This window comes from Leptonotus elevatus, chromosome 3 (assembly GCF_054856555.1).
Source record: "Leptonotus elevatus isolate MCC_2025b chromosome 3, RoL_Lele_1.0, whole genome shotgun sequence".
Lineage (NCBI taxonomy): Eukaryota > Metazoa > Chordata > Actinopteri > Syngnathiformes > Syngnathidae > Leptonotus > Leptonotus elevatus.
The window spans coordinates 405,409-423,107 of NC_141241.1; the positions used below are offsets into that span (position 1 = coordinate 405,409).

At 48.1% G+C, this 17,699-nt stretch overlaps 1 protein-coding gene across 4 annotated transcripts in view; it reads left to right on the forward strand.

Moving 5' to 3' along the window:
* The window catches only part of vps13c (vacuolar protein sorting 13 homolog C), a 49,946-nt gene that overhangs the window by 11,684 nt on the left and 20,563 nt on the right, over positions 1–17,699 (forward strand). For 3 of the 4 annotated variants that reach the window (XR_015094296.1, XM_086070429.1, XM_086070431.1), the window contains exons 14-45: positions 847–953; positions 1,765–1,939; positions 2,015–2,077; positions 2,893–3,013; positions 3,092–3,192; positions 3,275–3,417; positions 4,195–4,393; positions 4,467–4,581; positions 4,738–4,874; positions 4,995–5,124; positions 6,288–6,405; positions 6,635–6,785; positions 7,685–7,757; positions 7,836–7,930; positions 8,007–8,160; positions 8,777–8,850; positions 8,935–8,994; positions 9,957–10,104; positions 10,885–11,001; positions 11,496–11,599; positions 12,093–12,260; positions 13,798–14,102; positions 14,170–14,320; positions 14,394–14,720; positions 15,602–15,773; positions 15,981–16,060; positions 16,146–16,205; positions 16,515–16,674; positions 16,749–16,868; positions 16,937–17,040; positions 17,112–17,279; positions 17,370–17,674. Coding sequence is in view for 3 of the 4 variants with exons in the window: in XM_086070429.1 (XP_085926555.1) it covers positions 847–953; positions 1,765–1,939; positions 2,015–2,077; positions 2,893–3,013; positions 3,092–3,192; positions 3,275–3,417; positions 4,195–4,393; positions 4,467–4,581; positions 4,738–4,874; positions 4,995–5,124; positions 6,288–6,405; positions 6,635–6,785; positions 7,685–7,757; positions 7,836–7,930; positions 8,007–8,160; positions 8,777–8,850; positions 8,935–8,994; positions 9,957–10,104; positions 10,885–11,001; positions 11,496–11,599; positions 12,093–12,260; positions 13,798–14,102; positions 14,170–14,320; positions 14,394–14,720; positions 15,602–15,773; positions 15,981–16,060; positions 16,146–16,205; positions 16,515–16,674; positions 16,749–16,868; positions 16,937–17,040; positions 17,112–17,279; positions 17,370–17,674 (4,505 nt within the window). In the remaining variant the exon portion in view is untranslated. The remainder of the gene's footprint in view (positions 1–846; positions 954–1,764; positions 1,940–2,014; positions 2,078–2,892; positions 3,014–3,091; positions 3,193–3,274; positions 3,418–4,194; positions 4,394–4,466; positions 4,582–4,737; positions 4,875–4,994; positions 5,125–6,287; positions 6,406–6,634; positions 6,786–7,684; positions 7,758–7,835; positions 7,931–8,006; positions 8,161–8,776; positions 8,851–8,934; positions 8,995–9,956; positions 10,105–10,884; positions 11,002–11,495; positions 11,600–12,092; positions 12,261–13,797; positions 14,103–14,169; positions 14,321–14,393; positions 14,721–15,601; positions 15,774–15,980; positions 16,061–16,145; positions 16,206–16,514; positions 16,675–16,748; positions 16,869–16,936; positions 17,041–17,111; positions 17,280–17,369; positions 17,675–17,699) is intronic. The other variant, XM_086070430.1, reaches the window with a different exon arrangement.

Here is a 17,699-nt window from a genome sequence, read left to right on the forward strand (position 1 = left end):
AGAAAGTTGCCTTCATATGAACACCGTTGCTATATGAAGCCGTTGATACGTTGAGTGTCGCTATGACAACCGTCGCTATGATCTGAAGACGGTCCCGATAGCAACAGTTGTCGGGACGACTGTTACTGCGATGTGAAGACTGCGTGTGAAAAGTGTCACGAATCTTTGACTGTCTCGCGATTCGATTGCCATTTTTGGGTCTGCGATTCAATTCAGAATCGATTTTCCATCTGGAAGAATTTTAGATTCAAAGTGATTTGATTTCTGCTTCAATTTCTAGAGGTGATCTCTTCCAGCCTGACTGGCTAATGCTCATTAGCTCGCTACTTGCAGCACTTTTATCACTCAAGCGAACGGCTTTTCGTGCAAAATGCTTCAGGATTGCATCCAGAGAAAGAATCGTGTTAACGTTACTCGCCGGCTTGTTTATGCTCTTCTTACGCTGCAAAAAACAACTTTTATTGCAATAACTTGATTGTGTTTTTTTCCCCTTCTACACGCTAACGTGGTTACAACTTGACAGTATATCAGAACGCGCTGAACCACGCTGCCCCCCAGTGGCCAAACTGGGTACAACACGAACAGCGCTCCCAATAAAAGCACACACAAACGAGGGCAGGACCGTATGAAATCGATTTTGGGACATTAAAAACGGATTCCGAATCGTACTCGATGAGAATCGCGATTCTTATCAGAATCCGTTTTTTTGAGCACGCCCCTAATGACGAGCATGGCTGACGTGAAAGCAGTCGCCGTGAAATCCCGTTGCTCGGATGCCGACGGCGCTCGACCGTCGCCGCCATGACGAGCGGCTGTTTATGTGCTGGTTGGTCCGTTTGTTTGAAGTACGTGAGCGTGGTGAAGATGCTGGAGTCGGTGGACCGCATGGTGAAGAACGCCCCCTACAGGAAGTTTCGGCCTGGTGTCCCGGTCCACGCCAACGCCCCCCTCTGGTTAGTTCCGCTTCACATCCAGACCACATCCGCACCTAATCCGCAATCGGACACAGCGCTTCCATTCAAAACTGCGCATCTTTTGTCTACTTTGTTTGCGACCGGAGGACCGAGCTCAGTTGTCAATGTTTGGACAAGGACAATATTGTCATGTTGTCATTTTCCCAAGAGAAAACCGTTGCTTGCCAAATGATTGAGCCATTTTAAGAACTGCTGCCCAAAGAGAACAAAAGCATTTCATCAGCCTAAGATCATAATTGTTTTGAACGTATTTGAACCATTCGGCGATTCCGCTTGCAAACTATTCTCGCTTGCCATTTTTGGGGGCGGCGGCATCAAAATGCTTTGCACGCTTTCAATCAGGCGTGTCCGAAGTCAAGCGACCGCCGTCCATTTGAATAGATTTAATACTCAAATGGAAGGAAGAAAAAAAACAGATGACATTATTACCCACAATCCTTTGTTTACGGATTACGTGAAGACACTCAAGAGCTTCACAAGACTTTCAATGATTATGAAAAATATCTGTTTTAATGAAAAAAACTTCAAGCATCAAGAATTCAGTCCGACGGTACGCAAGCAATGTAAACGTGAGCGTTAGCCTAAAAACTGGTTTAGAGATTCACATGACTTTGCAAACAGAACACGATCTATCATCAGAAAATATTCTAAAATACACAAACATGCTGTCGAAGCTGCAAAACAGAAATCGTGTCGACCTGTAGAATTACCCGACTTAATTCTTCTTCTTCTTTTTCCTTCCACACTTTCGGGATTTGTTTTCATGTGAGTGTTTTTGCCTGTCCATTAGGTGGCGCTACGCCATCACCAGCATCCTGGAGGTTCACGTCCGTCAGTCGAGCCGCATGTGGTCCTGGTCCAACATGAGCCGGCACCGCCAGCACGTCAAAACCTACAAGGCGGTCTACAAGACCAAAATCCTCAGCCACAACAAGCCGAGCCCCGACGCCGAGTTTCAGCTGCAGGTTCGAACGCGCCGAGCAAACCGACGCTCTCGCTTTCCCTTTGCACTCGCGTGGACTGCTTTGTGCTTGTATTAGGACCTGGAGAAAGTTCTGGATGTCTTCAGCATCACCTTGGCTCGACAGCAGGCCCACATGGAGGTATGCGACGTCGCGCGCCATTTTGCCCCGAAAAAGCTTCATGAAAGTTCAACTGATTGTTCGAGAAATTCCAATTTGCAGTCAAAACGAAAAAGAAGAGAAAAAAGGTTGTTGTCCATATTTGAACCTTGCCTGGGTTGGGAAAAAATCCATCCATCCATCCATTTTCTTAACCGCTTATTCCTCACTAGGGTCGCGGGGGTGCTGGAGCCTATCCCAGCTGGCTTCGGGCAGTAGGCGGGGTACACCCTGAACTGGTTGCCAGCCAATCACAGGGCACACAGAGACGAACAACCAATCATACTCACAATCACACCTCGGGACAATTTTAGAGTGTTCAATTAAGCTGCCATGCATGTTTTTGGAATGTGGGAGGAAACCGGAGTACCCGGAGAAAAGCCACACAGGCACGGGGAGAACATGCAAACTCCACCCAGGAAGGCCGAAGCCCGGACTCAATCTCACGTCCTCTGCACTGGGAGGCGGACGTGCTAACCAGTCAGCCAACGTGCCGCCTGGGAAAAAATCATGTCAAATAATATCTGCGAATGCCGTTTTTATTTTTTCGAAAGCAATTTAACAATGAGGTCATTTCCAAAATGTCTGACAGAACTTTTTTTTTTTTTTATTGAAATAGAAGGTGGTGACCTTGCAATGTGGTCCGAGTTGGGGAAAAAACAACACCAGAAAAATGTGAACTTGAAAAGACGGATTTTTGTCTGCGTTCAAATGTCACAAGTTCCCCCCCAAAAAATAGCGCAGGAAAGCTGCGATGTGAATGCTGACCCGCCAGCCGTCTGCCCGTCTCGGTCCAGGTGGTGCGCTCGGGCCAGAAGGTTGCCGCCAAGAAGGCTTCGGGGGTCCAGAAGCAGGGCGGCTTCTTCAGCGGCTTCTTCAGCCGCAAGCCCAAGAAGGAGGAGCTCGAGGAGCCCGAGGGTCGGTACATCCGGAACATCCGGGGAGGAGGAGGCGTGGCCGCGCCGACCCACAACCGCCGCTCTCTCGTCTCCGCAGGCTCGGCGTTGGACGGCATCATGACGGCGGAGGAGAAGGCGAAGCTGTACACCGCCATCGGCTACAGCGGCAGCTCGCACCACCTGGCCGCGCCCAAGCAGGTGCTTTGGCGTTTCAGTCAACCGAACGGTCGGCAAATCCAACGTCAGCCCCGAGAAACAATCCGACCGCTGCGCTTCGCAGTACGTCGCCGTGGCGATCACCTTCCAGCTGCTGAGGACCTCGGTGACGGTCCGAGAGCAAGCCCGCGTCCCGGAGATCCTCCAAGTCCAGATGATCCACCTGAGCACCAAAGTCTCACAGAGGCCGGGAGCGCAGGCGCTCAGGTGCGACAACGACCTCAGCGGTCTTCATCTTCATCACATTTTCATTACAAACCGCCAAAAACATTTGCATGGAGCTTGTTTTTCACTATTTTCATCTTTTTTGGCTCGGGCTGTAACTATTGATGATAATTGATGAGTTTGTCTTCTTTTATTTGATTCATCGATGATTCTTATTTAAAAAAATTAAGTACAAAATCTGTTCCTTTATTGCAAAACAGGACTTTGCACAAACAAATGAATTTGTTGCAATGATTGACTTTGTTCGTTTTGCGCTCCAACTTGTCCGAATTCCCCCAAAATGAAATCAATGGTTTTGGTTTGAGCACAAATAGAAAGTGGAGAGAACATTTATTGACGCTTTACAAGATGATGTTGCAAGCATTTGGACCATTTTTAATTCAAATAATCACAAATAATTATCGATCCATTTGGTATTTGATTTGTTGTTGATTATTGTGTAAGTTTTTTAATGACGTCTTAAATTATGATGTCATTTTTTCTTGGAGAATTGTTGATTTTAATTTTGTTTTCCTTCTCATTCAACTTGGTTTTGGAATTTAGCGATTTAATGTCCTTTAAACTTGTTTGTCATGTCATCTTGCAACTCTTCTTTTTTCCTCTTCTTTTTTTTTGCCAATGAGGACAAAAAGCCTCCATGGGCACGAGAGCTTTTGAATAAATGCTGCAGGGCAAGCCAACAAATTGTGCACTCGTTGACAAGCGCACGCTACTCGTAGCACTATTGAGCGTGCGTGTGCCTTGTTGTCCTTTGGGCAGGGTGGAGGCGTCCCTGCAGCAGTGGCGTGTGACGGGCTTGGACGGCGGCGGCGGCGGCGGCGCGCCGTCCCTCATCTCGTCGGCGGGCGACTCGGCGGCGTCGCTGCTCCGCGTGTCCTTCGAGCTCAACCCCGACGACAGCCCGGCCGATCACGTCGTCCGCGTCCACTCGCAGCCCGTGCAGATCATATACGACGCCGTAAGACGCACGCTCGCGTGTCCTGACGCCGACGCGCTCTCACGCGTGCCGTGTGCGTGTGCGTGCGTTCCAGAGGACGCTGAACAGCTTGGCAGAGTTCTTCAAGATGGGCAAAGGCGTGGACCTGGAAGTTCTGACATCAGCGACGCTTTCCAAACTGGAGGAGATCAAAGAAAAGACGGCAGCAGGTGGCTGGAAGGCGTCCTGGCTTACGTTTGGAGTCGCTTTCCTCCAACCAAGATTTGGCGGCGGTGGCGGCGGTGGCGGCGGCGGCGGCGGCGGTGGCGGCGGCGGTGGCGGCCGCTTCCTGTTTTTCACCAGCTGATCTTTTGGTATCTTTGCAGGTTTGTCTCACATCATCGAGACGCGGAAGGTTCTGGACTTGAGGATCGACCTACGGCCGTCCTACCTGCTGCTGCCCAAGGACGGCTCCTACTCCGACACCTCTGAACTCATTGTGGTCGACTTTGGAAATCTGCAGGTCGGCGCGCGCACGCACACACGCAAACCCAGATGCACGGAAGAGTACATTTTGTGTGTTAAGTGGAGTGTGTGTGTGTGTGTGTGTGTGTGTGTGTGTGTGTGTGTGTTTGTGTGGCAGTTTAACAGCGTTGACCAGAACGACCGCTCGTCCTCGTCGTCCTTCTCATCTCTGGAGGAGATCATGGACCGAGCGTACGAGCGCTACAGCGTGGAACTGACACGGGTGCAAGTCCTGTACAGCAAGTCGGGTGCGCGCGCGCACACACGCACGCACACGCACACACACGCACACACGGTGGCGTAGCAAAGGTCCCCGGGGGCCCCAAGCAAGAAGGGGTTGGGGGCCCTGGCAGGTACGGGGTTACGGCACGGGGCACGACAGACGACCTTTCGGCAGATGCATCTTAAAGAATCAACATGAATTGTGCTTCATTCAAATAACTTGTTGAAAGCAAATCAAAACCGTAACGCGATCGCGGCCTGCATTTGTTTCAACGAAGCAAAAATCGAATACAGCGCAGACCAAAAGTTTGGACACGCCTTCTCGTTCAATACGTTGCGTTATTCTCATGACTTTGTACATTCTCACTGATGGCATCAAAACTATGACAACTATCAAACATGTGTGGAGTTGTTGACTTGACAAAAAAGGTGAAAAGAATCAAATCAATACATCAATAAATGGCCACCTTTTTCTCTGATGACTTTCTTGCACATTCTTGGCATTCTTTTGATGAGCTTCAAAAGTGAGCCATCGGGAAGGTTTTCCAACAGCTTTTCAGGAGTTCCCAGACGTGAGAATGACAAAACTGTGCAAACAAAGTAACCAGAGCCAACGCTGGCTATTTTGAACAATCTATCAAATAAAGCACATTTTCAGTTATTTCACTTTTTTTGTTGAGCACCGGACAAAACATGGACGCTTCAAAAAAAGATTCCATTGAAACAAATCAAAGCAAAATTCCAACATCAACTCCGAGCTCAGGTTTTGGGTCCCATTGAGAAGAGGTCCAGTGAACATGAACACGACTCAAACTGGACCTCCAGACAAACTCCTCAGGTGGCTTAAATAGGGGTGGACTAACACAAATGAACACAAGAGGGCGCTATGACTACAAACCAAACAAAATGACCAACTTAATTGTAGGACAAAAATGCTAACCAGTGAAAACTAAAGTGCATTTAAAGCAAACGAAGAAAAAAAAATGAATTCCCCCTCCAGTCTTGAACAATGGCAGCAGGTGCCAGACTCCTCCCACCTTTTTTTTTCCTGTAGTATTTATTGAACGGAGAGCAAATTTGGCAAAAGAGTTCCAATTTGATGACGAATTGTACTTGAACAATCTGCAATGACTTGACTGAAGTCCAAAAGGTCGTCCGTCTGCCGCTTGTGTTTTGTTTGCGCGTGCAGGCGACGCGTGGAAGTCGTCTCGTTTGCAGAATTGCTCGGAGCAGCACGTCCTGCAGCCCCTCGACCTGACGCTTCGCTTGTCCAAGTGCATGGTGGACAAGGATGCCCGGATGCCCAGGTACGTGCGTGCGTGCGCGCCCGCCGTGCCCGCCGTCCCATTAAGCGCCTTTGTGGCTCTCATGACCACCATGTGCCAGTAGATGGCGCTGTTGCTTTTGAGTGGAAAATTGGGCCCGTTGTATTGACGTTTGATCTGCGGGCAGACTTTTGCGTTGTGCGTTCGCGTTGACGCTCGCGGAGCTCGTAAAGGTCACGTGAGGTGCAAGAAATGCTGTTGGCGCTCGCAGGTTGAAGGTTTCGGGCGAGCTGCCTCTCGTGCACGTCAAGATGTCGGATGAGAAGATCCGGCAGGTTGTGGAGCTGCTTCGCAGCATCCCGCTGCCCCGCCCGCCGTCCGCGCCGTCCACGCCGTCCACGCCGTCCACGCCCGCAGACAAGGTCTTTTTATTCATTCCTCTCATTAAATACTGAATGAGTTCATTTATTGTAAATGATAACATTTGGAAAATCAACATAATAGCTTCACATTAAAAATGATGAAATAATACATTCATGATTATTGCAGGTGCAATTATTAATCCCTCACTTATTTATCGTCAAATGAATCCATTATTATCTCTACATATTCATCATGCATGACTCGTTTACAGAACTTGTTTAACAAACAAATGTTTTCAATTTCAAGCTCTCGACTGTAAATGATTTTTACAACAACGATCAACGCGTCCTTGACGCTTTTCTGACGGCTGACCAGCAACTAAATCGGAATTCATTTTCTGCAGTCAGTCAATTGAAAACATTTTTGGGATTCATCAACAAAGTCATCGACTAATTCCAAATAATCATTCAAATGTTTGCTTTTTGTTTGCAATTTTCACATTTATTTTTTATTCATTTTTAAAATATAGATATTTTCTAATGTATTGATTGTCAATAGAAGAATGAAAAACAATTTTACAAATAGGTTTGAACAAGTGCTTAATTTTATTTGACTGTTACCTCATTGATAAATATAAATTAAATTATAAAATAAAAAATGGTCCAAAGTCTCGGATCACAAACGCAACTTGTTCCGTCACCCAAAAGGTTTACAATTTTCACGTCTTGCCTACTTTTGGGTGTTAACCGTAATCGGGCGCGGTGACTACGTTCGGACATGTTGACCAAATTTGGGTGTATTGACCACATTTGTCCAGTTTGGTCCCATTTAGGTGTGTTGAACAACATTTTGGAAGGTTGACCAAACGTGGGCGTTAACCATAAATAGGAATGTGCGTGTTGACCACTTTTTGTGCACCTTGACCATATTTGGGCATGAACCATATTTCCTGCTGCAGGTGCTGACTTTGGCGGAGTCGCGACCACGAGCCCTTTCGCTCCACCCTGCACTCCTGAGTGTGGCAGAGACGGGTAAGATGACGGTCCCGGTCCCGGTCTCGGTCTCGGTCTCGGTACCGGTCTCATGCTTGATCTTCTTGGCCGTGTCAGATTCGGACGGCAGCGAGAAGTCCCCCGAGGATGAGCACCAGCGCTGGGCTGTGGAGGAGCTGACTGACCTTCAGTTCAAGTTTGAAGTCAAAGAGGTGCGCGAGCGTCCGGCTGGCGGTCCCGAGCGTTGTGCAGTGCGGCGTGAAGAATGCGCGCCGGTGTGACCTTCAGGTGCTGCTGGAGCTGACGCGGCAAGCCGAGCGGGAGAAGCCGGTGCTGGCGCTCCGCGTTTGTCAGCTGGGAGCGCAGGGGAAGATGAGGACCTTCGACACCAGCGTCACGAGCTACCTGAGGACCATCACGCTGGACTACTGCCATGTGCCCGGTCAGTAAAAAAAAAAAAAAAAAAAATGGATTGGGCACCCAACGCCTTCGGGGTGTTGTCGATGGCACCTTTCCGTATCGAGTCGATGCAGTTTGTGCCGTTCATGGAAGTTCACAAAACTGATCCTCAAAGAAGGAAAACAAGAAAGAAAGTTATTTCGAACCTTTAAAAATAAGAATTACAATGAAAGCATTTGACTCTTTTACAATACTTTAGTTTATTTTTTTTCAACTTTACAACAGTAAAAAAATTGGCAAAAGTCAGACAATTTGTTTGAAATGCCGTTTGTTTTACGTTGTCGTGTGTTAAATAAATCAGCAGAAAAGAATCAGACCATTTTTGCAGATTTTTCAAAGAGCTAATATCAGCCGAGTAAATCTGCTGGCCGATTAATCGGCTGGATGTTGGTTGTGGCCGTCTTCTTTGTTTTCATCCATTTGTCTGCATTATACTGCCCCCTGGTGGCACACCAGAAGCGGCACGCCATAAGACGAAATGCCAGAAATGATCCGAGATGTTGAGCTCGTTCTCAACCGTCCAACAACACGCCCCCCCCCCCCCCAAAAAAAAGTCCAACACGCATGAGTAACACACAAACGTGGTGGGTCGGTTTCAGACGGCGACCCCCTTCACCTGATCGGCTGCTCGGAGCAGCACGACCGCGACCTCCTCAAGGTGGACTTCATTAAGGTGAGTTGGCCGCCACTTCCTGTCACTTGCGCTGACGAGCCCAAAGTGGCGCCGTGCGTGCGCGTTTGTCCTTTTGTCCCGCAGGCGGATCGCGGCGGGCCCAGCTTCCGGACCCTCTTCGACAACACGGAGCAAACGCTCAAGGTGAGACCGCAAGCCTTCATTGGGACATAAATGTATTAAAATATGCTAACAGACATGAACTTAATACAGAATGATTGTTTTTTTGACTATACTTGTACGATGTTATAAAAATGACAGACATCAAAAAAAGAAATGTGCTTGAATCTACAAAATAATAAGAATGCATGTACAAGTCTACAGACACATACAAAAACATGAACAAAACAAATTGACGTTAGCACGGTTTGTGTCTGCCTTTATACATCTTGTCTTTAATACAAATACTTCAAAATGGAGCGAAAACCAATCTTATGTCCATGAGGCAAGTTATTTTTTCTTCTGTGCAGACACGCACGCACGCACGCACGCACGCACGCACGCCACACACCTTATAGTACGCTAGCCAATAGCAGCACAATAGAGACATTAATATTAACACGTGTTTCCCTCATTAGCACGTAGCAACATGATTGAGGAGCAAAAAGTAATGCAAATAATGTGTTGGTGTTGAGTGTAGAAGAAACGTTTCACAGGAAAAAGGGAAGGAACACTTTGACTCAACTAGCCCATTTTCAATCAAATGGGGGCTGTACTGTATTTTTGTCCTTTAAATATTACTTTGTGTACGTGTTTGTGTAAGTGAGTGAGTGCAACAACAAAAAAGGGTGCTAGCTAGCTAACTCCCTAGCAGGTAAACAAGCACCATGGGAGCCATCTAGGGAGCTAGCTAGCTAGAACCTAGGGCTAAAGCCAAACTGTGGCATGTTTTTACTTTCTGGACCTGGATTTGCCACCTCTGGTCGCAGGGTCGAATGCAAGTGAAAAAAGTAGCGGCTTATAGTCCGGAAATTGGTATGGTAAGCTTGAATTGTGAACTAGTAGCATAAGTGGCACTAGTGGCGGAACAAGGCTTGCGAGTAAGAAGCAGTCGTCCTGTTTGCTAACTGTAAATGGAGCCCAAGATGTTGTCTGTCGTGTCCCAGGTGGAGTTTTCCTCCCTGGACTTTCTACTCGACGCGAAAGCCTTGCTGTCCACCATGGACTTCCTGTCCGGCGCCGTCGCACCGCAACTTCCTTCCGGGCGCAGCGCAGACACCAGGAAGCCGGCGGACAAAGACCGGGTCAGGACAGGTGAGGCCCCGGTCCAAATGTGTCCGATTATTCGTGGCCTGTCCTGGCTCAAGATGCATATCATGAATTGCAAATGCCATCGAGGGGCTGACTGAAATGAGCAGGTCCATTGGGAGCAAATCGAGGTTTCAGTGTCAGTTTCAGCTCAAGGACACTTCCACATGGTCACCAAGGGTGAGGATTGAACCCACAACCTAACGGGGGTCACTGTAAAAAAAAAAAAGAAAGAAAAAAGAGTAATATTTACTTGAAAAAAACTTAGTAAAATGTGTTCACTCTTCACACTTCTTTTACAGTGAGAGTACATTTGACAAGTTAAAAAAATAAAATAAATCAATGTAAGCGCTGAGGAACGAACCCATGACCTTCAGCTTGGGCGGCGGCCACTCTACCACCTGAGCCATGCCACTCCTTCGTACCTCCAAGAGACCGCTTTTGCTCTCATTTTGGACACACCAGCAATACAGTATTTTTTGATTAAAAAATAAAAGAAACGAGTCAAATGTCCTCAAAACTCTCCTTGTACTTAGAATTTCTGAGTGAAAAACCTTTATTATGTTTTTTCAAGTAAATATTACTCAAGCTAGCTAGCACCTGGGGCTAAAGCCAAACTGTGGCAGGGTTTTTACTTTCAAGCTAGCTAGCTAGCTAGCTCGCGGCTCAGTGGTCCAGTGTTCCACTGACCCGTGCCGCCCCACATGTATTCTGCCAAATGGGCCTCAAAAATCCGTGTGGCTCAGACCCTAGTGATATTATTTGTATTTTTTTCCCGCTTTTCAGTGTCCAAAGGTGTGAAAGACTCGGACGTGTTGAACTTCAAGTTGCTGGCCGTGCTGGGATGTTTCCACGTGGAGCTTTGCGACGACCGCCGCAGCATCGCTGACATTCGAGTGCAAGGTAAGCGAAGACTGGACTCGGTGGGAGGCTTTTGTGCGTCGGTCCAAGTGGCCATTCTCAGGCGTCCGCTCCAAAACCAGCAGGCCTGCGCAGTTCATCCAATTGTCATCTGCCGCAGTTCAACGAAGGCGATCGGCGGCCATGTTTACATTTCAAACGCCAGAAGCAAAAGATTCAAATGAGTTGTTGATGTCCAGAGAAGAAAAAAGGAAATACTTGTCATCAGGTCACGACTGTTTGTTGTGCTAATAGTATAAAGTGCTCGGAGGCTAAAAGTGGCTCTAGTTGTTGAAAAAAGAAGGCAGAGATCCAATCCTGCAAACCGTTTGCTAAATAGCGCACGAGTAGAACGACAGGGACCTTTTTTCACTTAGTAGTAGTATGCAATTAATTGCAATTAACTCAACCCAACTTGACTTGATTTGTGTGTGATTTTTGCATGCTGGTGATTTTTAATTTTTTGGGCCACTTGGCCGGCTGTCGCCGCCCTGCAGGCATGGACGCGTCGGTGCTGGTGCAGGCCAAGCAGACGGAGGTGTTCGCTCGCCTCCGAGACTTGGTGGTCACCGACGTCAACCCCAAGTGCATTCACAAAAAGGTCCTCAAATTCAGTCTTTTGTTTTGTCTTCGTTGATATATTGTGAACAATGACATTCTTTTCTAATGACATTAGCATGTGAATTTGATAAAAAAAAAAATTTTTGCCATATTATAATCATTATTTTATTCTTGTGCTAATTGTAATAAATGAATTATAGATAATATAATTCAAAATAAGAATGATATTTTATTTGATAATTTATCGGACTTCTTTCCACGTGCTTAAAGTATTTGTAAAATAAAAAACATTTCACATATTAGTACAATTCCAGTTGTCATTAAATAATTGATCAATGAAGTCGAGTCACCTTTCTTTATATTGGCCTTAATCACAAAAGACTCTCAAAGGGCTTCACAGAATCAATTATTCTTATATGATTCAAATAAACAATTTTGCATACAAATATTGACATTTTCTTTTCTCTAATTGAGCTTTTAGAAATGCAATGTGACCCTTCAGCTGTCTTCTTTTTTTTGGGGGCGGGGTCTAGGCGGTGTCCATCATGGGCGAGGAGGTTTTCAGCTTCAAGCTGTGTTTGTTTCCGGGGGCCACCGAGGGGGACAACTACGGGGACACGTCCAAGGTGGACGGGAAGGTCACCCTGCGCCTGGGCTGCATCAAGATGGTCTACCTGCACAAATTCCTCATGTCGCTGCTGGTCAGACAACAAATCAACACTTTTGCTTGGGCTTGTTGCGTTTTTGTCTGCTCAGTCTGCAAACAATTTCACATTCTTGCAATCACAAGGCGACGCCAACCCGTAAGTGGGGTTGTTTGTTTTTGGGCTTATTCTTCCCTTTGTTATCCTTCGATCAAACTATCGATCTAAAGTCCACCCGACTTCCTTCCCCTAAAAGTGCCCCAACTGTGAAACTATAGGAAAACATATTTCTAAGTAGAGTCGTTAGAAGGGATGTAACGATAACGGCAATATCGTGATATCGCAATTTTAAAAGTGCCACAATATCGTCGTCGTCATGTCACGAGATTAAAAGCAGCACATCTGTTAATAAAAAGGTCAGGTTGATTTCCATTTGTGCAGTTCTAGCACCCTCTGGTGGATAGTTTTTTTTTAGTGCAGTTTAATTTTCATACGGGATGTTTTGGCCCTTTTATGTTTAAAATCCACGCTCATGGTCGGCTGAAGGAGAACGTGATATGCTCGAGTCAATATGTGGAGCAACTCAATGTGTGCGTGCATTAGCATTAGCATTAGCAAGTAAGCGTCTCAATATGAAGTCTTATTCGAGATTATAGGAGGTTTATATGCATTGCTGTTATGTACAAAAGCACAATATTGTGCTGCTTTTTTTTATTTTTATTTTTAGTATGAGCTTTTTTATTTTATTTTTGACAATATTGTGACCTTTTTTTTTAGATATCGCCAACCTCCCCACAATACAGGGAGTCCTCGAGCTACGTCGCACGCGACCTACGTCGTTTGGACTTTACGGCGCCGTTGCCTCGTCCATAGCACCTTCTTTTTCGTTAATTTCCCGCAGCAATCACGACATTTTAAAGTTATTTAAAGTTGCGTTGTTGTCGTTACCTCCATCAACGGACGTCCATCAGCCGGTCGGCTCGCCATCAGGCGCGTCACATTTCCATGTTTTAGCTTGAATGCCTTGGTTTGACTTTAGCCCCTGACGCTCGCTAGCTAGCTCTCTTGCTAGCTCCCTAGCAGATAAACAAGCACCAATGCAGCCAACCAGCTAGCTAGCTAGCTAGCTAGCTAGCGCCTGGGGCCAAAGCCAAACTGTGGCAGGGTTTTTACTTTCTGGACTTGGATTTGCCACCTCCGTCTACAACAAAGTAGCTAAGCTAAGTGGAACTTAGCTATTTGGGTGAGGTAGGTAGGAAAGTAGGTGGATAAAATAGGTTCGGTGGGGGAGGGAAAGGACTTGGTAGGAAGACAGAACAGGTTAGAAAATATGTACTGAAGCTCGGTAGGTAGATAAGCCGGAGAGTAGGTGGAGTTATAAGTCGGGTAAGGTGGGAAGCTCTCGGATCTTCTTAATACTCATGTTCTGTTCACAAACTTGGACTAGCAGAAGCTCCTTGTTTTCGTCGTGCATTCTGCAATGGATGTCCATTCCGAGGCAGCTTTGCCAAAAGGCCACCTGGCCGTGTCCTTTCTGGAGGTTTTCGTCCGATGAGCTTTTGTCTCCTCTCTTGTCCGTGCGTTTGTCCCCCAGATGTTTGTGGACAACTTCCATACGGCCAAAGAAGCGGTGAGCACGGCCACGGCTCAGGCGGCGGAGAAGGCGGCGTCCAGCGTACGGCGCTTGGCTCATAAGAGTTTGCGCCTGTCCATGGACATCAGGCTGAAGGCGCCGCTCATCGTGGTGCCGCAGTCGTCCGGCTCCCGCCACGCCGTCCTGGTGGACCTCGGCCTCATCACCGTGTCCAACAGCTTCTGCCTCGCACCCGCCCAAGGCTTCTCGCTCCCCGCCGTGGTGGACAAGATGGACGTTCGGCTCACGCAGCTCAAGCTCTCCAGGTAGCCGTTAGCATCTTTCGGCAGAATGCAAACAGGAAAGCCGCTTATACGGCTCAACCCTCCGCAGGACAACCTTAGGCGGAGAATCCTCTTCCGGCCCAGACATTGCGATCCTGGAGCCTTTGAACGTAGAACTCGTAGTCACCAGAAACATGGCCTGGTCCTGGTTCACCAAGATCCCGGCGTTGCACGTGCAAGGAGTCCTGCCCTCGCTGAAGGTATCGGTTTCATCGCGCTCGGGCGGTGTTGTGTCGACGATGCAGCCGTGCTAATGCTTAGCGTGTCTGCCAGGTGAGTGCGGGCGAGGAGGACCTGAGTGTGCTGATGAAGGTTCTACTGGAGAATATCGGCGAGGGAAGTCGAGAGCAGCGCGACGTGAAGGACGACGGCGGCGGCGGAGCTCAAGGTGACTTGCAAGTGGATCTGAAAAGCTGCTCGGAACTTGAATTCACTGGCGCTCTCGCTCCGTCCACAGAAGAGGGAGAGCTTGGCGAGCGGCAGTTGGTGGAGGCGGCGGCGCCTTTAGGGCGGGCGAGCGACGCTGCGGCGGAGTCCGTCACTAACGGGGAGACCCATGACAACACTGTCAACATCCTCCTCAACTTTGAAATCAGAGAGGTAAAAGAGCAACAGGAGGTGATGAGTTGGTGATTTGTTCATCGATTAAATGTCCTGAAATTGACTTTGGCAAAATGAAGGCCTGAAATGACATCAAAAAACATCGGTTTTCAATATATTTGTGGGCAAGTTGTCATTTACAACGAACTAAATGGGCAGGAGGGTTTTCATTTTCCAATTTATTTGCTCTGAATTTGAAAAAGAAAAATGTACTGTTCATGTCACTGTCCAACATGAAACGCTAATGCCAACTAGTGGCATAATAATTACCTCACCAAATCGGACTCACTGTTTTCACTTCTTTTTAACTTCAAATCATTTTATAAATTACTATAAGTCTCAATGAATGAAGTTACAATCATACTTGATTTATTTTGTTAATTACATGAGTATGAAAAACGTGACAAAATGTATATTGTTCATTTACAACAGATAAACAATTAGCTATATACAGTATGTATGCGTGTGTGCCCGCGTGTGTTTATGCAGTAGCACGTTTTGGCTAAGGTTGCATTAAAACATTAGAAAGTAGCAAATACAAATTTGCTGCACCTGCAGAAACCCTGTTCATGATTTGTTCCGCCAAGTACGGCAAATTTCAGGACACGAGGCAAGACGACAAGGCAGCTCTATTTCTATAGCGCATTTCAAACACAAGCTAACGCTTCACAAAATGGAAACATAAAAAAAAAAAAAGTATCTACAAGCAAAAGATTGTAAGACATTTCAATGCAAAGTTAAGAAATAAAAAGTAGCTGACTAAAATGATTCCAAGAACAAACAGCACGAGATGAAGATTTTGGATAATGAGATTTCAAAGCATTTCCTCTTTGAGGCAATCGGGTTACCGGACCACGTGTTGACTTTGCTTGTTCTTGAAGATTCTGCTGAGCCTGAAGAAGAAGAAGGTGGCGGACGGCGAGGTGGCGGTGGAACGTCCTTTCCTGGTTTTGCACCTTGGTCACCTGGGCATGGACACCAAAGTGCGAAAGTACGACACCTGCGCCACCACGTACATCAACAAGATGACGCTCACCTGTCTGGAGTTCAAAGGTAACGTCGGAACGGTAGCACCAATCCCTATCGTCTCACCTACCGTTCCCGTCTGACCCTGCATCTATGTTCTACCTATCAAAGCCTTCGAACCTCTTTCTCCGGCCACCCTAGCACTCTATCTCGCCGTCTTCCAAGCTACGCCTTACCTGCCTTGTTCTTGTGCTACCATCTTGCTTCTCATGCGTGTTAACTGTTGTGGTCCAGACTCCAGCGGAGATCCTCTGATTCTGGTCAGCTCGTCGGCACAGCCTGGCGCCGAGCTGCTCAAGGTTCAGTACTTCAAGGTCAGGACATCACGCAACTTCACATCCGCTTTTGGAGGGCACTCGCCGAGTCCTGACGCCTGCCGCGATTCTTGATTGTGTTCAGGCTGATCGCGACGCTCCAAACTTCTTCAGCATGTACAAGAACACGGAGCAGATGATCAACGTGAGTAATAAAGGAAATGTCCTCCATCATCATCATGTCATCGTGCAGCCATCAGTTGGGGTGGACCGCAGTGCTAAGCAGTGCTGTGGTCTCCCATCCGTGTCCCCGCCCCACCACTACAGCCCCCAATTTTTTGTGGTCTGGGGTCATTTGTACTTGCGAGAGTAGCTGGCCTGGGCATTTTCAGCGGAAAGCTAACCCTTAAATGTGTTCAACAATCAAGAAGAGTCCAGCTACTGAACGTCTGTGGATTAGCATGACCTGGCTGTCTCCACAAACCCAAAGTCTGGACTTGTCCTTGTCCTTCAGGTGACCTTCACCTCGCTGGACCTCATGCTGCACACGCAGGCTCTCCTGTCGGCTGCCAACTTTCTGTCAGGGGCCCTGTCCTCAGGCGGCGGGATGGTGTCTCCCGAGAGGACGGTCAGGCCAAAGACCGAAGAAGGCAAAATGACGGCCACAAAATCCAGTAAGTGCACCGACCGACCGACACGCATGTGACGTCCTTCACGCCCTCTCAAATCCGTTTGTGTTTGCTGCCAGGCACCTTTGCGTCACCCGAGCTTGGTGAGGTCATCGGTCTGAAGGTGATGGTGGCTCTGGGGGCCTTCAACGTCCTGGTGTGCGACCAGACCAGCAACATAGTGGACATCAAAATCCAAGGTAGCCATTTCGTTAGCGACTCCTCCGGCTTAGGCCTGCACGCTTCAAGGACTTGCCGCGTCCTGCAGGTCTTCACGGCTCGCTGTTGGCGCAGGGACCACAAACTCACATGTCGGCACGCCTGAAGGACTTTGTCGTCCTCAATGTGGATCCTGCCAGCATCCACAAGAAGGTGGGTCCAAATTGGCGCCTGCTGTTTTGAGCGCGTGAAGCGAAGCGCTTGTAACTGTGGACCATCTTCAGGCCATCTCCATCGTGGGGGACGAGGTGTTCAGTTTCTCCGTCAGTCTGACTCCCAACGCCACGGAGGGCTCGGACTACGCGGATACGTCCAAAACGGACGGACGGCTCAAATTGAATGTGGGCTGCATCCAGGTGGTCTACCTGCACAAGCTGGTCATGGCCCTCCTGGTGGGTTTCCTTCCGTCAAGCTGGCCCGTCCGCTCATCTACTCCCATCAGTTTGCTGTATTTAGATTTGGGTTTTGGGTGTCCCCTGTAGAACTTCACCAATAACTTCCAGACGGCCAAAGCGGCGGTGAGCGCGGCGACGGCTCAGGCGGCGGAGAGGGCGGCCTCCAGCGTCCGGGACTTGGCTCAGAAAAGCTTCCGTCTGTCCATGGACATCAAGCTGAAGGCGCCTCTGATCGTCATCCCGCAGTCGTCCGCCTCCTACCAGGCCCTGGTCATGGACCTGGGCCGGATCACCGTGTCCAACACGTTCTCCCTGCTGCCCGTTGACGGTTGCCCGCTCCCGGCTGTGATTGACAACATGGACGTGCAACTTACGCAGCTCAAGCTGTCCAGGTCAGTCACCACGTCAGACCGACCG